This window comes from Phragmites australis, chromosome 12 (genome assembly GCF_958298935.1).
Source record: "Phragmites australis chromosome 12, lpPhrAust1.1, whole genome shotgun sequence".
Classification (NCBI taxonomy): domain Eukaryota; kingdom Viridiplantae; phylum Streptophyta; class Magnoliopsida; order Poales; family Poaceae; genus Phragmites; species Phragmites australis.
In genome coordinates, this window is record NC_084932.1 from 3608298 (window position 1) to 3629783 (window position 21486).

A 21486-nucleotide genomic window follows, 5' to 3' on the forward strand; every position below is an offset into this window, starting at 1 on the left:
CATTGGCAATGCAAAAATCGAGGACAAAACATTATGCAATGCATGAACATGCAAATCTAATGAGCTTTCACAAGTATACCACAAAGCATTTGCAAATGCTAGAAACGTCAAAGGGTTGCGGAAAGTAGAGGATGGAGCTCACAATTGCAAAAAAGCTCAAAAAGAGACAGTGACACAAGAACATGAAGCTTCACAAGCTAAATCCGAAGAATTGGTTAGCACATTTAATTTCACATAGCCGAATAATGTTCAAAGCGACTACCACATAAGCATCCACTCGTACCGAGGCAATACAAGCATTAAGAACTAGCCAACTTCAATCCCAAACAAAGCAAACAAGCATTCATGACAGTAGGCTTTGCAAACGCTCACATATGAAACTGAGACTTAGTTAGATCACGTGATTAAAACAAAACTGATCTTTTCGGCACATTTTTTCATTTTTTATCCTCAAGTTGCCTCTTATCCAGGCGAAGTGTCGCGCGACTGGGTACGGTAAACACCTCGAGGCTTCAAGACAACAGTATTGGATCACATTTTTGCGCAAGAAACTTGATTTTCACAAGATTATTCAAACTTCACAAGTTATCAAGTTTTCACAAGATCAAGTCAAGTAGTGTCTTCGCGACACAAGGAACACATGTTCCCCCAAGATTTTATCGTGAGCTAAACATTTGACAAAGATATAAAATATAGTGCAATGTTCCCCAATCCACTGACTTGAATCAAGAAGCCTAGAACAATATATCCTTCAAACTAGCCTTCGCACAAGCATTAACTAAGCAAAAGCAATTACAAATATGGTGATCAAGAATGTAGCATTTCATAGTCTACATGATTCATAAAATTGTCAAATTTCATCTTAAGAAAAGCTAGCTTGCTTGAAATGTTTCATGTCAAAGCATCAAGAAGAGTCTAAGATTAAAAGCTTACTCCACACAACTATTTAACTTAGTCCAAATTCAAGTCTAGCAACTGAAAATGCTAAAGACATACAAGTCAAAGCTCAACTACTATGATTATCTTACAAGATGAGATGCAATACAAATGCAATAAAAATTAGCTAGAGAATATACAAAGGCAACTCCTCCTAACACAATGCCATATGAAAAAAACACATCAAGAATGCCAAGGAAACCGAGAAAAGACATCAACATCTAACTCGAGAAGCACATACCATATCATCCCAAAAGTGATGTACTCATGCCGCTTCGTCGGGGTGAGGCTGGAGAACCAATTTGAATTCTCGGTCATATGATGCAAACAGCCGAAATCCATGAGCCACATGTTCTTCAGGCCTTCGTCTTCCACCTACATATGAGAGGAATAATAAGTGGATGACTCAATACTGGGTTTAGACAAAAACCTCATGGGAATCCAGTACTAGGCCATCCGCCTTGAAGCAGTAAAAATAGGTGCATGCAAATCCACACTCGCACCAGGGCGAGTACCGCCAAAGTGTTGTGACTCAAATCCTCTTACACGTGGATCAAAATCATATGAGTCATGGTAAAATCCACGCGGGGCACCGCCTCTAGGAGGGAACTGAAGAACGCCAGAAACACGTGGGTGAGAGTGAGAAAAAGGCTCATGTACACTAATAGAGGGGCAGTACACATGGGTGAGAGTGAGAAAAAGGCTCCACTCCCACTCACGCTGCTAATCTCTACTGCGGCGAAAGCAAAACCCAACCAAGTGAACCTCTCTCCGGCAGTAGGTGCAGTGGTAGCGTCTCTAGGGAACTCAACTGCCGGTCACTCTGGACTCTCTCATAGACTCTCATCTTAGGCTATGGAGCTCTCTTGGGTTGTAGTGTTGGCTTCTTTTTTATAGGTTGTGGTGTAGGTTTCTTTTTATGGGTTGTGGTGTGGCATCAATTTTGAATTTCTTGGCTTCTAGAGTAGTAGGTGAAGTGAAAATAGTCTTATCATCCCCATTGTAAACCACCCTCTCAAAACCCAACCCAAGAGTCAAACCCTCCTTGTCAGTACACATCTTGGTCTTGGCCAAGATCAAATTCATTTTTTCTTTGCCCTCTGAGCACTTCTCCACTAGAGAAAGGAGGTACTCATTCTATATCAAGAGCTTCTGAACTTGTCCTCTAACCCAGCTGAGCTTATTCTGAAAAATAATGCAAGTGGAATAGGTTGGCTGCACATTCTTCGAATACTCAGCACTCTCCAATCTAGACTCTAGCTCCTTAAGGCGCTTGTCTTTCAGTTCAATATCCTTTGCAAGTAGAGGACAATTCTTGCAAGCACCTAAGAGAGTAGACCTAGACTCCTCCTCAAGGAGCTTCTTCTCAGTAGTCTCAAGCCGACTAGCAACTTGAGCATGCAAAGTCTGAAGCTCGGCAAGCTCACTCATGACCACACTGCTCATCATTGGCCCTAGACTTAAGTGACTCAAGCTCAGAAGATGAACACTCTAGCCTAGACTTGAGTTCCTCAACCTCATGAATCGCTTTCTTAAGCAATTTATCATGCCTGATGAGAGCATCATTCAAGGTATCAACCTGAACAGAAAGCTGGTCATAGGTAGGCAATACCTTAGAGGGATGAGGCTCAGTCCACTGTCATTATCGTCCGTCATGAAGCAAAGGCCAGTAAAGTCCTTGTTATTCTTCTTCTTGTCCTTCACGAGCGGCTCCTCCTCCTCCGAGCTCTCATCCTCTCTCGAGGATGTGTCAATGTCGTTGATTGCTACCACGAATGGCCGTGAAGCCGCCATGGCCACCTTCTTGGTCATCTTGTCGCGGTTCTTTAAGAAGAGCTTCTTGTTCTTCTTGTGCTTGTCGTGGTCGTGATTGTGGTATTCCCTCCTCTTGAGCTTGGGGCAGTTCGCTTTGAAGTGGGTGGTATCATCACACTCAAAGTAGGCACGAGAATCGCCCCTCCTTCGGTCTCGTCTGTTGTTGTAGAAGCAGATGAACTTCTTCACAATCAGCGCAAGGTCCCCATCATCAAGTGCGTCCACGTACTTCTCTGTAACAGACACCAAAGAAGACAAAGTAAATCCACCAAATAAAGTATTAGCACAAGAAACACCAACTCCAACCTAATTCCCACCACTATGTCCTGAAATCAAGCTCAAACAATCTAAAACTCGACAAGCCAAATCGCTTCATTTTTTTCATTTTATTTTAAGTCTGATGATATATTCAAACCCCACGATCCGTGACAGACAACTACTAGCCATTACCTCATTTTCAAACCATGCAAATTATGTATTAATTAGATGGGTATCTTATCCTCTTCCGCTGTATAATTTTTTGCACAAGCAGGTTTTAACAATGAATTCAATCAAAACTTGGAATTAATTAGCTCGATGGGCAAACAATTTTCCTTCGTACATGTACAATGAAAAGGATTGGATATCTTTTGTGGTTCCTCGCCGTCTGCTTCACACGTACACAGAAAAGGAAAAGGTCTTGCCGGCCGTTTTCGTCGCACACGCTTCCATCGCCACTCGCTACTCGCTAGAGTTGACAAACGGTAACAGTGGGCTGGAACGCGGAACGAAATCGATATCCCACCCAGTGACTTTGTGCGGTGATCTTTGATGATTGTTGACCTGATATAACATGGTTCCATAATAGATATATGTCTAGATCTTTTTAATTCTCTCTGATAACATAGAAATTTCCTTGAGTTTATTGTTAGTATCAGAATCAATAATTGTAACTTTCAGATAGTTTTAATATTTTGCAGTGATACCTAGAAAATTTAAGAATTGAGAGACACATATATAATACTGAAGGGCTACCAAGTGATAACCGGTGCTGAGGTCAGGGGTTCCTTAGGTACGGTCTGGCTGGATGTAGCCGGCCGCCGGTGTCCAACTGGTCTGTCTTGTATGCGCAAATGGTTTTGGGTGGTGCAATTGCATACTAGTTTTCTCTTAATAATGTAGTCATCGAACATAGAGTCGACCGAGACAGAGTCGATGGCATAGATATATTTTTCAACCCAATCATTCTTATTCTCTACAAGCCACATGCCGTTTGTATATCTCTTGGACCAATTCAATGCTCCAAATTTATAATATATTGTACTAAACCACCCTGATGTAATCAACTGTTGAAATATACAACGAGTGCTCGAGTATGTGGGTTTAGGAGAGCTCCAGCTTAAAATTCTTAAAGTTGGATTTGAAGAACTTTTTCAAGTGTTGACTTCATCTACCTGTAATAATGGGTTTAGATGAACTTAAGTTCATATTTGCGATTTCCCCTTGGATATATAGGAACACACTGCAAGTAGTTCTGCTGTGAGGCAAATATTCTTAGGTGTCGAGGGACAAAAAAATGGAAATATTTCACAGTGAACCGTCAAGAAAAGAAGTTCCGGACACGTAATACTAATGGATGACATCGGGAAAACTCCCAACTGTCACTAGACATATGGTTGCTACTGGCGCAATTCTGCTAGTTTTCTCTTAACAATGTAGTCACTGAAGGTAAAGTTGACCGAGACGGAGCAGTTGACATGTACGTATCTTTCTCTCTTACACACTAGAACTATTCGACGCATTATTCTATATTCCTGTTCTCGCCAAGCCACAAGCCATATACATGTTCTTCGATGCATTCTATACAATAATACTCCAGTTCCTTAGCATATTGTATTGATCACAAGGGTATTAAACAAGTCACCTTTTGTAGGATAAATAGAGCGCCCGGGTCCTCTCGACCTCCAACGCCAGAGCAAAGAGCTGAAGATCTAAGAGCGCCGGACCCCTGCAAACTGAGGTGCATATGACTCTCTCTAGATCTCTCCCGCTCTCTTTGTTTCTCGTTCTATTTTTTACGCAGATCTCACCGCCTCCACACGCGGATTGAGACCGGGTGCATTTGCTGTTGGAACTATGTATTATATGCTTGTTTCTTTAGGCTGGTTACCATCTCTTTGACGTACTCTAGATCTGATGAGTAAACTAAATAGTAGCGCATCTATAAAAGATAAAGATCATGCCTAATGAAGACTGGTACCTTATGATAGTCAGTTGGCGTCGCATTATTCCACTAATCATTGTGTCGGACTGATGTCACCTCTTTGAATCCCAAGCCTTTGATTTCATCTCGGATGAAGACGTTTATCATTCGAAAATGCGGCAAGTAGCATAGGTGCACAAATTTGTTATCACTAGAAATCGAAGGACAACACGCCTTTCCTAGGATAAATAGAGCGCCTGGGTCCTCTCGCCCTCCAACTCGAGAGCAAAGAGCTGAAGATCCAAGAGCCCCCCTGCAAACTGAGGTGCATACGACCCTCACTAAATCTCTCCCGCTCTCTATGTTTTTCGTTCTATTTTTTACGCAGATCTCACCGTCTCCACACACGCGAATTAACACCTGGTGCATTCGCTGCTGTAACTGCACAATAGCAACGGGACCGTACCACGTCCATTCATTAATTTGGTAATTAGATGCTTTTCATTCTCTTATGCCAGAACACCAGAAAAGGGCAGCCGCTACTAGTATCCTTCTTTTCGTGATTAGCTGCCGTTGTATAGTGATTCGGTACCTTTTGAGTAGGGATAATTTAGATGTGTTTTGATAAAATATCACCTCACTCTTACTAACACATAGCGGTCATCTGTGTCAATAACATGTGTGCGAGGATAATAAATCTTCAAAACTAGTTAAATTAGTGGTATTCAAGTAATTTTTCCTTTTGAGTAAGGCCAAGGTAAGTCAGTGGCCTCCAATTCTACTCTTATTTTTAGAAGTAGTACAAAACTTGCATAAGTTGCATGCAGAATCATCGATAAACCAAATTGAACATATTTTGTTTCATCAAATGAATAACGTGTTTCCTATTGCTCATACAATATTTTTAGTTGATGAGATTTGGAACACCGCCGGTGAGCTTAGATATGCTCCCTCGGCATAGAGGAATGTCCGGGACAACAAGATGGCTCGACAGTGGTGGTAGACCCACGGGAGGGGTGGCAGGGACTCCACTGGCTATGAGAGGTGGAGGATCAACTGTTGGACAGTGCGGGTGACAGTGGAGATAAGGTGATGGCTCGGTGGTTCGGGTTAGCACGGTAGAAGCCGAGAACTGCAGATCCGACAAGGGGAGTAGCGTTGGAGACGGAGAAGGAGGGCAAGCCGAGGGAGGCAAGCCAGTGTGGTGGCGCGGTGAAGAAAGAGAGAGAGAGAGAGAGAGTTGTAGGATGATTATACACAAAATATGAAGGGGGTGAATGATGCGGAAGCCAAATTCAAATTTTAATTCACCCTAATAAAAAATTCAATTGAATCTCGTATTCAGTTCAGAACAGACTTGTATCACATAACTAAAAAAGATTTACAGAAAGATATGTGGGTCTAATTTCCCTCAAAGTTTAACAGTAGAAACTAGACAACGTTATAAAGCTATTCCAATAAGAATCGAGTCAATCGGATCTCTAGATAAAAAGTTATGATTTTCATAAGCAGACTATGATAGATAGTGTCGAAAATAGATTAAATTCTAATTTCATGATTATACAAGAATTATGAAAATTAACCAACCAAAATTTTTATAACATTACCTAGATGTAGAGTATGATTTTGGATAGATAAAACCAAAACAAATTACATTTACCGAAGTATCCACAAAAATCAACACCAAGTGATAAAACAAAGAACACGGATGAAAGAATGAAATTAGCAATTCATCAACTTACAAAATTTTATCTTCATTACATAGATAAGTTCACAAGATACATCACAACAACATCCTACAAGAGTCTCCACGAAATTCTAAAATCCAGATGATTCTCTTTTTGTTTTTAGAGTAGAAAACAGATTCCATTAGACCCAGGCTCAACTAATCGCTGGTCACACGACTGGTTACAAAATCCCGGAAATGATCACGCCATAGATCAGGATCATCCCCAACTAGGATAGCACCATACTTTGCTAAAACATCTGCTACTGAGTTACAATCGCAGGTGCAATACAATACCCTAGTTTTGGTGAAGTGTATCGATAGCGTTCCATCTCCAAAACACCTAGAGGAGAAAGATCAAAACTAGTTCTCTTCAAAGCAGCAACAAGATTTGACATGAATCGCTGAGACTCTGATCCAACCGTTTCGCCTCTGCTACAGGAAAGAGCGGCGACTCCAAGGCGATTTGCTTCCCTCCGCCGATTTGCCGGCCCCCTCACCTCCGACGGCCTCGCCGGCGTTGGATGACGAGGGTGGCCCGGCCGTCGGTGGCGGGATCGTAGTTTACTAGGTTGTTTTAGCTAGATCCGCTAGTTTAGCTTGCTACGTTCTAGGGTTAGGTTCCCGATGATGACGGTGTGTTGTTCACCGGAAGGTTTTGGCCCTCCAAGGCGGACTTGGTGCAGGAGTCGACGGCTGCGCCGGCGTCTTCTTGGTCACTGGGTTCACAACTTGGAGGTTAGTTTGCTTCCTCTTTTTGCGAAAGGAGGGAAGCCTTGCTTATCCCTTTTAGTGGGTTTGTTTTCCTCGTCGCCGGCAGCGCTGACGACGGTGGAGTTTTCTTCCCCCATCTTCGCCGACGAGAAGACACCGATACGCGTTCTTCGGTTCCAAATTCGCCTCGGTTCGCTAAGGCGATGGCTCTTGCGGCAGATCCAACGTTTGTGGCTTCTCGTCGACTGGATGGTTGGGACTCGTCTTCGGCTTCTGCGTTTCCTAACAGCGAAGGTCACCGGAGTTGTCGTGAAGACCCAGTGTAGCTCAAGCATGAATTTGATGATGTCTAGGGTCTTCCCTGAATATGTTGTAACTGGGGAACCTTGTCTGTTGGGCTTTGTTGTAATTCCTTGTTTCCCCAGGGTGCTACGTGAAAAGCGGGGATGTAAGCATGGTGCTTCCTTTAATATATTTTAATGGGCTTCCAGCCCCTTCAAAAAAAAAAAAGATTTGACGCATCAGACTCAAGAATAATTATGGTCATATCCGAGATGGTCTCCTAATGGAGCGCTGCTAGCGCTACTTCCAGTTCTGCACGGAAAGTAATGCCAACTCTTTTAATTTTTCCTACACCTGCTGCATGGATCTCGCCCATATCATCACATACTACAAAGCTCCATCCTCCTTATTTGTTTTCCTCATTGAAGGAGCCATCAATATTTACTTTTAGTACCTGACAAGATGGTGCTTTCTATCATGCTTTTGGTTTCTCGTTTGGGCCCAGAACTTTCTTTTTCAGCTGGTTAAAATTTGACAAAAGGTAGGCAATATGATGGTTGACTGTATCATTATTCCTATTACTCTCTCCCGAATTTATTTTGTTTCTTGCTAACCACCGGACCCACAACAGAGTGCAAGTTTTTGTCTGCATTGCTGGCTCCAAAGTCCCGAATTTATTTTGTTTCTTCGCTAAGTTCTGGAGCCCAAAGAGCTCCTTGGGGATCGGGCATGCGAGGTCTTCGTTGCCACACTTGCTCACAGGATCCGAGCAAAATGAGTCGTTGTGGTTACTGTAAAGGCTGGGGCCCTGGTGAGTGGCCTCTGGCATGGAGCGAGGCCTCCGGAGGAGCAGAGCTCAGTGAGGTACATGGTGCACTCGAGTGCCGCCAACATCAAATGAGCGCCACAGCACTTGATGACGAGAGCGCGGCGCTGATGTCTGTAGTCTGTGAAGCACGTAGTGGATGCAGAAGCACGCGGGCATGTAGTGTGTCATTTACCCATCCACTCACATGCAACTGTGGCAGCAACCAGCACGCGGAGGAGAGTCGACGCGCTGTTGGGCGGTCCGGAGTACTTCCTCCGGCACAGAGCTTGAAGAGGCTTCGGTCATGGCATGGAGGGCTCCTGGCAGGTGGATGGAGCTCCGGAGCCGGAGTGTGCCTTTGGTGCAATGGTGCAACGGAGAGAGCCTCTTGCATGGTCGTGAGTTGGAGGAGGCCCGGCCTAAGCACGGAGATGCTCTGGCCACCGCTTGTAGAGGCTTCGGTAGCAGACCGAAGGAGCTCCGGCGATTGAGGTACTCTGGTATGGAGAGGATGAACTCCATGGAGGGTGGAGGTGCTTTGGCGTGGAGCGCAGCGAGTCCTGCAGCGAAGGGTGCTCCAGCGTCGATGCAGCAGGCTCAGTGGCTTCGGGCATGAAGATGCGGGGAAGCTTTGGTCTAACTAGGCTCCGGCCGTGGTGGCGCGGAGAGGCTCCGGTCAGTGGAGCAGAAGGGCTCCGACCGATGCAGTGGAGGGCTCCGACTGAGGCCAAGCGGAGGCCTCGGCAAGTGAGCAGATGGCTCCAATGAGGCTCCGACCGAGTGCACAGGGGCATCAGCAGGCTATCTAGTGCTCAAGCCGGAGTTAGCAATGCCCAACACGGTGAAACGCCTCGGGTGTGAGTGGCTTCGTAGCTTTTATAAGCCTGCATGCATGGTGAAATGACAGAGGCAAACACAACACAGCACCGTCAAGCTGCATGGCCTTCATAATACACGTGGGATATAAAAAGCAAGGGACTTCACACAGGTGAGTAAAAAAAGGAGCATGGCATGCTGTAGAGCGCAAAGTTCTAGGTGGGAGGATAAGAAGCAACCTGTAGCACTAACACAAGCCTTAACTTTGCCATATTTTAAACGGGTCTGCTCTCTTTAAAGGAGTGGCTAGCAGGCAACCACCTTGAGATATTTTACCTTTTTAGGAGTGGCTAGCAGGTAGCTAGTATAGAGAGGAGTGCGTACTCAAGTTGAGTTGCTCCTGGCATTTAGGCGTGTGTGAAAATATCCACTCGCAAATGGGACGCAGGCACACCAGGCTGTCATATTTTAAACGCACCTGCCACCAATAACGCGGTAAGCTTGAAAGAGCAAGGATACATGGGTACCGTAAAAAGTCAAGAGCTACCCTTTGGCACCATCCACGTGCAGCCTCTGGACATGTTCCTCATGGACATGTGTTCGGAGGCGTCGTCTCGGCCTACAGACCCGAGGACATGTTTTGCTCTTTTGATGTCTTCCTAACCTCTTTCCTCTCATGGCTTTTTGTATTTGCATCCCCACAGACGGCGCACTGTTAGAGCAAGAGTTCATCTTGCCCCATGAAGTACAGCGAGATTTTCTTCTAAGTAGGAGACTCAAGTTTGGAGACCAAATTTGAGAGGAATGAACACCACAAATGTATTGATAGTAAAAATATGGACCGGGTTAGGGGGAGTATCACAGGAGGATTTTGTGATTGTGCTCCTCCGTGCTGTGTTGAGCGTGCCCCTTGTGACCTCCCCCTTCCCAAATGACCACGACCCCCTATTTATAAGGTAGTACGTAGCTTAGTGTATAAATTATCATGATGTACAAATATCTAGGACCTGGTCTTATCCTAGATAACTACTTTTTACCCTACATAGCAGATAAATATCTATTGTGGTCACTATTATGGTGCCTGCCCCCTGAGGGGTGAGCCGGTTGCCAATTGCGGCCCGGCGTCGCTCTGCTGTGGGGTGTCAGGACAACTTTCATAGCGCTGGGGTGTCAGGATAAGCACCACTTGCACCGGCATTAATCGCCCATTGCCTCGTGTCAGATCGGCTGCAGGGGTGTCCTTTCTTCCCTGATATTATCTCCGGAGGCCGGCTGCATCTTTAGGCTTTGGAAGGGCGCATGGGCACCGGAGGGGTGGCCTGAAGGGGTCTGCAACCTCTGGGGGCCCGACCTCCTGCTGGGAGTCCAGAGGCCGAAGGCTCTGGAGGGACTTGTTGTGGCTTCGAGTCTTCGGAAGGTCACGTACGTGCCGGAGGGGTGGCCCGAAGGGGTGCGCAGTCTCCGGGGGCTATGCCTCCTGCTGGGAGTCCGGAGGCCGAAGGCACCGGAGGGACATTTGATAGCGATCGTCAACTAGTATACTCAGGCTGGTCTATTTTCCCCAAAAAGTGAGTTCCTTTGTAATGCTCCATTTTATATGTATTTCTACAATTTCATGTGATATTCTTCTTTTAACTCAATTTGAATTCAAACATATACAAACCTAGGGCTAAAAATAATTTTAAAAATTAGTCCATCCTATAAGAAGAATATTAGTGAATTTTTTTTTAGATTTTTAAGAATTTATTTGATGCCCTAACAATTGCTAGAAGTTACAAAAGTACACTTTTTTAGAGAATTTTAATTTAAACTCTACACATGCTTTTTAGATGAATACAATTAAAATGGGTTGCACATGGATTATGAAACATGTAAAAAAAATTAGGATTTTTATAGTATCTAAAGACCACTATTTTGAATAGAGAAATGCAAAGAGAAAATTGAACGACTGAGTATTGTTCACCGTTGGAACAGTACTAACCGCATCTCAAATGGCTGCAAGGGCTAACCGCCCTCACAAAAGGCGGTAAGACCTGCACTTACCACTGTGGCATCATTACTACCTTCTGAAAGGGCTGCAACCCTTTTGAGAGGGCGGTGGGCGTCTATTCCTGTAAAAATTTTTATCTAGGGTGTATTTATTTAATTTTTTAAATTAGAAAATGTAAAAGACTCTTAGGCGAGCCACCTAGATGGATCGATGCGCTGATGGGTCACCAGGCTGTCTCACGCCTGTGCTCCCGGGCCTTAAGACTGCCCCAGCTAAGACTGCCCCTACCTACGCCACCACACGCCAGTACGCCCTGACTACTGAGCTCCACCGTTCCTGCAGTACCAGGTCACGCGTCTCTACCACTACAACACCTTTTTTAAGTCCCTTTATTTTAATTCCATAGCACAATGCATGCTATATGGAATAATTCTTTCATGTAATACATCACATGACACAATTTTCCGCACCATAGACTATACACATCTCCTGTATACGTCTCATAGTGCAACCCATCTTCACGTGCACCGTAGCTCAAATGTATCGCATGACCTCATGACCGTTTTGACCTTAGTTCCTTCTTGAACCTAGTCGTGATTTTGTCACCAACCACATTCGTCCTCAGGACACACCTGTATATGAACAAAGCCAACAATCAATTCCGAGCACATGTTCTTCCCAACTTAACTCAATTTCAATCCACACAAAATCATCAATATACTAAACACTTCTCTTTTGCCAATTTCACAATAAATTCAATTTTCACCATTCATGATTTCACATGTGTGTTGCATGTAGGACTTCCAGTGGAAAGAAGAAGAAAGGGTATAGATTGTTGGATGTTAATCCAACGGTCTCGAAGCAACGACTACATCTATTCTAAATTTCAATTGTCTGGACTGTAGTCTCTCCCAATAAATAATCTAGAGATTAGGGATGGCAATAGGGCGGGTCAGGTGTGGGTTTAGCCAAAATCCACCTGCGATGAAACCTAAAATAGAGAAACTGACCTGACCTTGATGACACTAGTTACGCGTACAATATTAGTGCATGGGTCATCTATAACTTTTCACCTAGAGTATACAAAGGTTATGATATCCACAAGCATCAACAAATAAATTAGATCAGAGTAATTACTTTATAGTAATAAATTAGATGTACTCATGGATATAATTGAATAAGAGATGATGGCAGTGGTTGTAATGGTTGTGAGAAAATAGATACAACACAGAAGATAGATGTACAAGCCTTAACTAGATATGCATTAAATTCTATCTCAGTAGCTAATAGTTGTGGTTTGTAGCCAAATGATGATATTGTATGATGCATGAGAAGCATCTTTAACTCTGTTATTTCTCTCGATTATCACCTACTAAACTCTCAAAGACTTTCCTAGTTCCCTGATACGTCGTAGGTAATTCAATTCTCTAACTTTTTTGTAGATAGAATCTAAGCAGATAGACTTGCTACTAGAAAATACTTAACAGCTCTCAGAAGTCTATAAGGCTTATAGAAATGCAGGATCTTCCAGAGACGTTCCAACTAGGTTAAACTCGGGAAAGACTAGCAATGTACCTACTTAGGCTATACCTTAACTGCCATAATTATTTTGAGTAACATATTTAATTACCATGATTAAACCTATTAGCTAATCATTTAGTGATGAATTAGACTAAGAATAAAGCATACTCATGATAATTAGGACCAAGAGAAAAACAAGATTGCTAACTCAATATAACAATAGATAACACTTCATTGAAGTATGGATACAATCACCATCATGGCATACCTGGATGGCGGCTGATTTTGCTATGAACATTGATCTAGTTAGAACCCAATGGCCTAACTAGATAGCCTAGAGTAGCCTAAACTAGCATAGGGAACTAAAGCTAAAGTGGCGCGAGTTTCATTGATATTAGCTCTGGACTTGAGACCTTGGATGCCTGGAAAGTGTAGAAGGGGTCTCCTATTTATAGTCTTGGAGGTGGTGGTGGCTGCCAGGGTGAAACCCAAACGATGCTACGTGACACTAGAGTTGGTGCCCTATGACACATGTCAGCCTTTGCACTGGCAGCCACTGCCTTCTGGTATGTCAATTTCCCTTCTTCTAGAAGATGTCCAGGGGATTCCATATGGTTCCAATGTGCGTTGATTTCTCTGAGATAAACTCTTAAGGATAAGTCTAAATCTCCAATGATTTTGGATTTCATGTTGATGCTTTAGAATATCTCTAGCGGTGAATCATAGTAGCTTCTGGAAGACTTGCGTGAGGGAAAATCCTCAACCTTGGATGGGCCAAGAGGGCCCCCGAGGGATGGTGCCACGTGGCAACCTCCTAGCTTGGGCCCCAAATGGCCCAAGCCCTAGTGGATGGCCGCCTCTTTTCCAGTAATGTCCAAATATGCCTGATTACATCATCTTTTCTGCTGATTCTGCAATACATGCTCAAACACTATGTATGAAAACTATCAAGGTTAGCAACAATAATCAATAATGATAATGATTTATTGATAATATATTAAGATAATTTGATACTAAAAGTGCTAGCATCAACAAGCCCTGGAGTGATAATCGGGTGGAAATTTGCCACCTAACCTAAGCCCAACGGGCACCCAAAACCTAGCTAGCACCTAGTGGGTCTGGTAATACCAGCAAAGAAACATCTCAACATGACCTGCTCCGTGAGTATATTCAAAATTTTCAATTTAGGAATGCATTTGAACAACATAATCACTCCATAGACTTAACCATATCGACAAGAAAACAACAAACCACTTCATTTTGGCAACAGTTAGCCAAAGGTCTAGAGCATTAAGCGGTAATCATAGTTTATAATTCTAAGTTCCAATTGCAATGAATTAACCAAAGGGGTAGTCAATAGCCAATGTGCCAAACTGCAAAAGTGTCAAACTACCAGCATTTCTGGCTCCTTCTCGGCAACTCTAAGTCCCACCTCCGACATACAGACATCAGCGTCTCGAGCTCTCTGTGCACCACACGTGGCAAGGGGATCTTGCCCACACACACCCGCTATCCCACATGACCGCGTATGGATGGTGGTTGGTTAGCCACTGGTGTGGGTAATCGGTGAGGTGGCTATGGGTGGGGCTATGGCGATAGACGAGTGGCAGCAACTGAATAGAGGAGAATTAGGAGTGGTGGAGGGTCTGACTTAGGTGGTTGGGTGGAGATAGGGTTAGTTTAGTTGAACTTAGGAGGGGTGGAGGGTTTGACATTGTAGTATGAGGCCTGATAGGCACCCGTGGGTGAAATCTTCCGCCCGCCTCCATCCCTGCCCCGGACCCATCTTTGGCCCTAACCTGTGAAACCCTTGAGTGCAAATCAGCGCCCACACCTACCCCCGCCGGGTGCAGAACCCACGGGGACCTCGACCCACACCCATGGTCCTCCCTGCTATCCCTACAGTTAAGATTTTAGTTTTCAACTGAGGTAATTCTAATTCTCTCTCCTTCACGTGTATTATATGAACCACAGTTAAGATTTTATCTGCCCGGTTGTGCTGTCTTGCATGCATGTAGCTCCCATGCTTCTCGTTAGGAATCAAAGATCGATACCGTGCTTAATTTTTTCTTGTTAACAAATGATAGCTTCTGTTAGGTATATTGATTATTGTTTTTTCCTTCATGACGTGTAATTTTTTAGCATTGGATTTACAGATGTGCTAATACGTAGAGTTGTAGAGAGACTATGGTAATTCCTTTTCATACAAGACAAGAATGAAACTTTACTAGGAAAATTCAACAGTGTCGAGATGACTCCATGTAGAGTGCGTATAATCTTTATTGTAAGAAAATAACATATTGGAGATGATATTTGGTCTAACTTTTTTTACAGCAAAAACCAAAGCAATGGCGACGGTCCTGGATGCTTTGGCATCCTACCTCCAAAACATGCTGACAGAGATGGCGAAAGAAGAGGTGCATATGCTGCTTGGTGTCTCCGGGGAGATTAACAAGATGGGTGTCAAGCTCGGGGACCTCAAGAACTTCCTCACCGATGCCGACAGGAGGAACATCACTGACCTCAGCGTGCAGGCATGGGTGAAAGAGCTTCGGGACATCATGTATGACGCCACCGACATCCTCGATCTATGCCAGCTCAAGGTCATGGAGCAAGGTCCACCCTCGAATACGGGGTGCTTTAACCCATTACTGTTTTGCATGCGGGATCCTCTTCATGCTCATGACATCGGCAGCCGCATCAAGAACCTTAACCAAAGGCTAGATGGCATCAAGGCACGTAGCGCTACCTTCAACTTCATCAACCTTAGTTCATACAAGGACTGTAGAAAGCCTCACTCGGCTAGCCGTGAGACGTCAGGGATGCTCGACGAGTCAGATGTGGTCGGTGAGAAGATCATTGAGGATACAAGATATCTTGTGAAGATGCTAACAAAGGAGGAGGAAACCAATCGTGGAAATTACAAAATTATGGTTTTTGCCATAGTGGGAGTTGGCGGGATAGGCAAAACCACCCTTGCCAAGAAGATTTTTAATGATGACATCATACAACAAGAGTTCACAAAGAAAATATGGTTGAGTGTCAATAAACACTTTGATGAGAATAAATTGCTGAGGACAGCCATCATTGAATCTGGGGGAGGCCACTATGCAGCTGATTATCCAAAGAACACGCTTGAGCGAATCCTAAAGGAAGCCTTGGAGGGGTACAAGACCTTGTTGGTGATGGATGATGTTTGGGATTACCGGGCATGGGAGGGTGTACTAAAAACCCCATTAGTGAATGCCCTAGCTCGAGGTAGCCGTGTCCTCGTCACCACAAGGCATGACATGGTTGCCCGAGGGATGAAGGCTGTGGAGCCCTACCACCATGTCAACAAATTAGAACTTGAGGATGCCTGGTCCTTGCTCAAGATGGAGGTCCGTACTGGTTAATTCATGCACTAAATTCTTTCATTTAAAGCATGTTCCATACCACACTATGTGCTGCTCCTGCCGCGCAATAGCTTTTCTGTTCCAAACAATCAATTTCTTCAATGCTACATTCATCTAGCTCTAGTAAGAATAAGAATATACCGGTGGTGTGGACTGACATGAGAGGTAGTTATTTACGGTCTCCTATGAAAAAATGTATTTGAATTAAAGGGTCATCTATTATGCTGAGTAAACCGCTGGTAATTTAATTATGGGGACAAAAATGTTCTGTAACAGAAACGTGAAAAGAAACAATGGCAATTGTTCGAATAGGCACTTTTCATAAAAAAATTAATTAGCAAACCTAGGAAAATACTTAACAATTAAGCAATTCATCATGTCATAGTATGTTTGGTAGAGCAGCATCATTATTGTGCAGCTGCGCTCCTATTCTGATATTGGGCCCAATTTGAATACTACAAGTCAACATGTTACTATGAATATACGATGGCTACATTAGATCTGTTTGAAGTTTGTGGTAAATCTCTAGAAATTCAATCTCACGGAATTTGAGTATTCGTGTCCAAAGTTTCAAATCTGCTATCACAAATTCTGAAATTTTGAGAATCCAAACTCCTAAATTCAGAACATGAAAACTGTTTTCTAATACTTTCTGCCAGTTAAAATTTTGATCTCTAAGATATAGGAGTATATAGATTGACCACATGGAAATGATGTTGTAAGAATTTCCTTAGAACATACTTTATTAAAATATTGTGTTAGCAACCGCATAAATTAAAAACAACATATAGTTTGTGACGTGGTTAGTTTCTTTCTTGATGTTATTACTAAACAAGGGCATCAGTTACTACCGATATATTCCTTACTCATTGTTTGGCCTTAAACTTCTTGCAGGTAGTTAAAAATGAAAATGACAAACCTGATATTGACATGCTAAAGGATATTGGAATGAGAATCATAGCAAAATGTGATTGTTTGCCACTTGCTATCAAAGTAATGGGAGGGCTCTTGCGCCAAAAAAAGCAGACAAGACGAGGTGATTGGGAGAAGGTTCTAAAGGATTCTATATGGTCAGTATCTAATTTGTCCGAAGAGCTAAACAACGCAATATACCTTAGCTATGAAGATTTGCATCCTTCTTTGAAGCAATGCTTTCTGCACTACTCCCTCATACCTAGGGGTAAATTGCTTTCTATTGATACCATAATTAGCATGTGGATTAGCGAAGGCTTTGTTCACGGGAACACGGATGAACTAGAAGATTTAGGGGTAGAATATTACCGCGAGTTAATATCCAGGAACCTTATAGATCCAGACCAACGGTGGGTCGACCAAACGCATTGCAGCATGCATGATGTTATTCGCTCATTTGCTCATTATGTGGATAAAGACGGAGCATTGGTAGATCACCTTGGAGAAATCAATATCATTAGTAAACTTAATTCCCAAAAATTCCTTCGGTTGTCCTACGAAAGATCAGAAAGAAATGAATTAGAGTGGAGTTCTCTACAAGCACAAAAATCATTGAGAACAATAATATCATTTGGACATTTAAAGATTAAGCCTGGAGATTCCTTTGTTTCTTTTTCAAGTCTGCGGACGCTGTATTTAAGCTTTGTAAATTGTGATGCATTGCTTGAATCGTTGTTTCAGCTCAAGCACTTGAGGTACTTGTGCATAACAGAATGTGGCATATCTATATTACCAGAAAACATAGGCATGATGAAACTCTTGCTGCACATTGACATTTCTGGTAATGAAAGTTTGGTGAAGCTCCCTGGTAGCATTGTAAAGCTACGTCAGCTGAGGACTCTTAACCTTTGTGGCACAGGAATAAATAAGATACCCAGGGGATTATACGTTCTTAATAATTTGTGGAAATTGGTAGGGTTTCCCGTCCACATGGATGGTGAGTGGTGTAGTTTGCAAGAATTGGGTCCTCTTTCCGAGCTCGAGGTCCTTTCTATAGATGTCCTAGAGAATGTGCCTGCTTCCTCATTTGCCACAAAGGCCATGCTTGGTGAAAAGGTGCGTCTTGACAGTCTGCACTTAAGATGCACTAGTAGATTGGGAGATGATGGTCGGTTGGTAAAAGAGGAAGAGCAGCAACTAATCGAGGAAGTCTTTGATGAGCTCTGCCCTCCACCCTGCTTGAGAAGGCTTGGAATCTACGGGTATTATGGTCGACGGTCCCCAAGGTGGATGATGTCGACAGCAGTGACGCCCTTCGAGAGGTTGAGGTTTGTAATGATGTATGACCTGACTAGCTGCACGGAACTCCCTCATGGCTTGTGTCAACTCCCTTGCTTGGAGCTCTTACAGATTGATGGCGCCCCAGCTATCAAGCGTGTTGGGCCTGGATTCCTGCAACACTATCATCATCGCCACAATCATTCCCAGGTAGCACCTGTGTTTCCTAGGTTGCAGGAGCTGTACTTGGCAGGAATGGTGGAATGGGAGGAGTGGGAGTGGGAGGAGCAAGTGCAAGCCATGCCTGTCTTGGAGGAGCTTCAACTCGAGAGGTGCAAGTTGCGGCACATTCCTCCTGGCCTTGCCTTCCACGCGAGGGCTTTGAGACGATTATATGTGTACAATGTTGAGCACCTAAGGTCTCTAGAGAACTTTGCTTCTGTTGTTCACCTTGACTTGTTTGAAAACACTGACCTGGAGAGGATCAGTAATCTCCCGAAATTGCAGAAGCTCGACATCAAGTTCTGCCCAAAGATGAAGGTGTTGGAGGGTGTGTCTGAACTACAGAGACTCAATCTAGAGGATTATGGCATGGAAACGCTCCCGAGATATCTGCAGGATGCAAAACCAGGGCATTTTCAGCTAGACTGCACCTTATCTCTGCTCATTTCCATAGCCTCTGGGAAATCTAGCCCTGAGTGGGACAAGTTCAGCCATATCCAGCGAGTCAAGGCATATGCAAAGGATGAAGGCATTCCAAGGAAACGGTATGTGCTGTACACAAGAGATCCTTTCAGCTTTGAGACAAATATCAGCCGCTCTGCCATTGCCCGAGGTAAATTAACACAACAACTGCTTCATCTGATACAAATTATTTTCAGTTGCTCTGTTTTGTTTTGTCTATTTTCTTATTTGCCTCTCGTTGATTCAATCCATCATCCGCAGCCCGCAGGCATCGCATTCAGTTTGCCTACTTGACAACATGGCCCATTGAAGAGGAGTGGCCGGTAGGAGATGCGAATGCGGACGAACGTCAGAGACTCTGCAGATACTTCAGGTAAATTAACACAACTGCTTGCCTGCAGCCTGAGTACACTTCACTTGACTACATGTCCCGTTTCAGGAGATGGAGAGGAGGAGAAGAACTTGTGTACGGTGATACACGGTGGCTGTAATCAGTCCGCTGGCGTCTACATTGCATGTGGCATGTGTGTCCAAACATATTCCTTTGGCTGCCTGGTTGCGTCGAGTGTGCGTGCAGCTTCTTGACAGATGTCAGAAATGTAAACAAGTACGTCCATTGCTAGTGAGTACTGCGTGCTGGCCTCCCATTGGTCTGCCTTTCATGATACAGTATAATATCGAACATGCTCACTAGGTGCCATCCACACCATCACAATCATGCATACATGATACATTTCATCGTGTTGCATTACAAAACCTCAAAGAGATGCAGAATTGACTTCATATTGCAGTGAATTGCTGCAATCTAACGCTGGCAACTGGCATACACAACTTTGGTTTCAGTCCAAGAAGAAACACCGATATACTACCCAATCAAAACATCCCGACACAACTGATATACAGAATCCATTGTGAGTTTATGATGATACCTGCCGAAAATGACTCAGAAAAGAGCGAAGACCTGATTTCAGGTTAAGTGGCCATGTCCATGACTGACTGCATCAGTCCACTGAACGAGCTTCTAGCAGGCTCAACACTACAACCTGTATCTACATAGAAAAACTACAGGCACTGCAAGAACTGAAACTGACAGACATTATAACGAAAACCATTAATCACAGTATTCATTCTAACACTTCTACTCATCAAATCATAAACCGAACATATAATCTATTGATCATTGAAATATATGCAACTAGTTACATAAGGCAAGCTCATATATAGTACAGAGCAAGACATATACTAAAACCAACGAAGCAATGATTTCCTGAGCCATAACAATTGCCCTTTGCGCATTGTGAGGCCTACTGGACTTCATCCACATTTTTCAGCAGAAAAGAACTCTTTACTATCATCATGGTAGAGCAACATACAGCATGTTCACAGTGTACTGTATGGCATGTGCTAGCCACACACATCGGCATGCCTAAATTCTAATGTTTAGATGATCTAGAGCAAGATAAATCAGACCATGCGGTTATATCCTCTTGATGTAACAATAAGAGTCAATAAAGTTTCCATTATCAAAAAAAGACCATGTCCAGTCAGTGCCACCAATCAAGATGCCCATATCGCACCATATTCCATTTCTTACGTTCAAGTAGATTCTGAAGTAGCTTCATACTCCAAAAAAATATAACAAGTGCAATTGTTTTCGCTTCAGTCTAAGAACCACTAGACACTAGTACATTATCCATTTAAGACACATTCACATGAACCATTACGATTTACATGTCTGCGATGATTAACTATAAAAAATAAATAATAGAAGGGCCAAAGCACACCCTGTATTTAGAAAAGCAGCCATGCCCTACAAGTGGAATGTAGTAGCAGAACCATCCAACTATTAGCAAACCCAATACATGGAGCAATGTCCATATGACCAGTCCATGCTACAATTGCGAAGAAAATTATTTCCTTGCATTACCATAATATAATCAATGAAACATTTAGCATATCTTGATGTTCTTTGCATCTCAGTCTTGTTTAGCCTATTTTTATCTAGATTCATTGGCATGTAAGATATAATGTACAATTCGTGGTAAAAAAAATTTAGAAGTAAAGAACTGAAAAGATCATTTTCTTTTGAAATAAAAGCCAGACAAGTGGCCTTTATTCACTTCTCTTTTAAAACTAATTTAGCATCTCTTTTCACTCTAATATCATTTAATTAACAGAAAATCAAATTTAGGTATATGATTACATGGGTCACCAAGTGGTGCTATTGCTAAAAACTCTGGGATACATGATGACTCAGTACAATGCATAATATGCATACACGGTGAACCAATTCCACAAAATAGTAAATGAAGTACAGAAAAAAAAAATCATTAAGATGTTATATTCTGTGCAAGAAATGCATGAACAAAGCAATTCAAATTGATATTGTATATAAAAAAATAAGTAGGGTATACAATGGAATACTTT

General features: G+C 43.1%; 1 protein-coding gene across 2 annotated transcripts; it reads left to right on the top strand.

The window, feature by feature from the left end:
• The first annotated feature begins 4667 nt into the window (after positions 1 to 4667).
• LOC133887339 (putative disease resistance protein RGA3) lies at positions 4668 to 19934 on the top strand. Of its 2 annotated transcripts, none has more exons than XM_062327268.1 (5): positions 4668 to 4750; positions 15125 to 16170; positions 17080 to 19210; positions 19321 to 19432; positions 19499 to 19934. In XM_062327268.1, the coding sequence occupies exons 2-5, from the start codon at positions 15139 to 15141 to the stop codon at positions 19548 to 19550; spliced, it is 3327 nt and encodes a 1108-aa protein (XP_062183252.1). In that variant the 5' UTR covers positions 4668 to 4750; positions 15125 to 15138; the 3' UTR covers positions 19551 to 19934. The 2 variants fall into 2 exon arrangements, with proteins under 2 accessions (XP_062183252.1, XP_062183251.1); XM_062327267.1 differs by lacking the exon at positions 4668 to 4750 and adding an exon at positions 4873 to 5258 and having other exon boundaries at positions 19499 to 19933.
• The last annotated feature ends 1552 nt before the right edge of the window (positions 19935 to 21486 follow it).

Excerpts from the sequence above, each read along its gene's own strand:
- LOC133887339 (XM_062327268.1), top strand. The coding sequence starts at position 15,139 with ATGGCGACGGTCCTGGATGCTTTGGCATCCTACCTCCAAAACATGCTG. Across the intron at positions 16,171-17,079 it reads GGTCCTTGCTCAAGATGGAG|GTAGTTAAAAATGAAAATGA; the intron begins GTCCGTACTGGT and ends AACTTCTTGCAG. Across the intron at positions 19,433-19,498 it reads AGACTCTGCAGATACTTCAG|GAGATGGAGAGGAGGAGAAG; the intron begins GTAAATTAACAC and ends GTCCCGTTTCAG.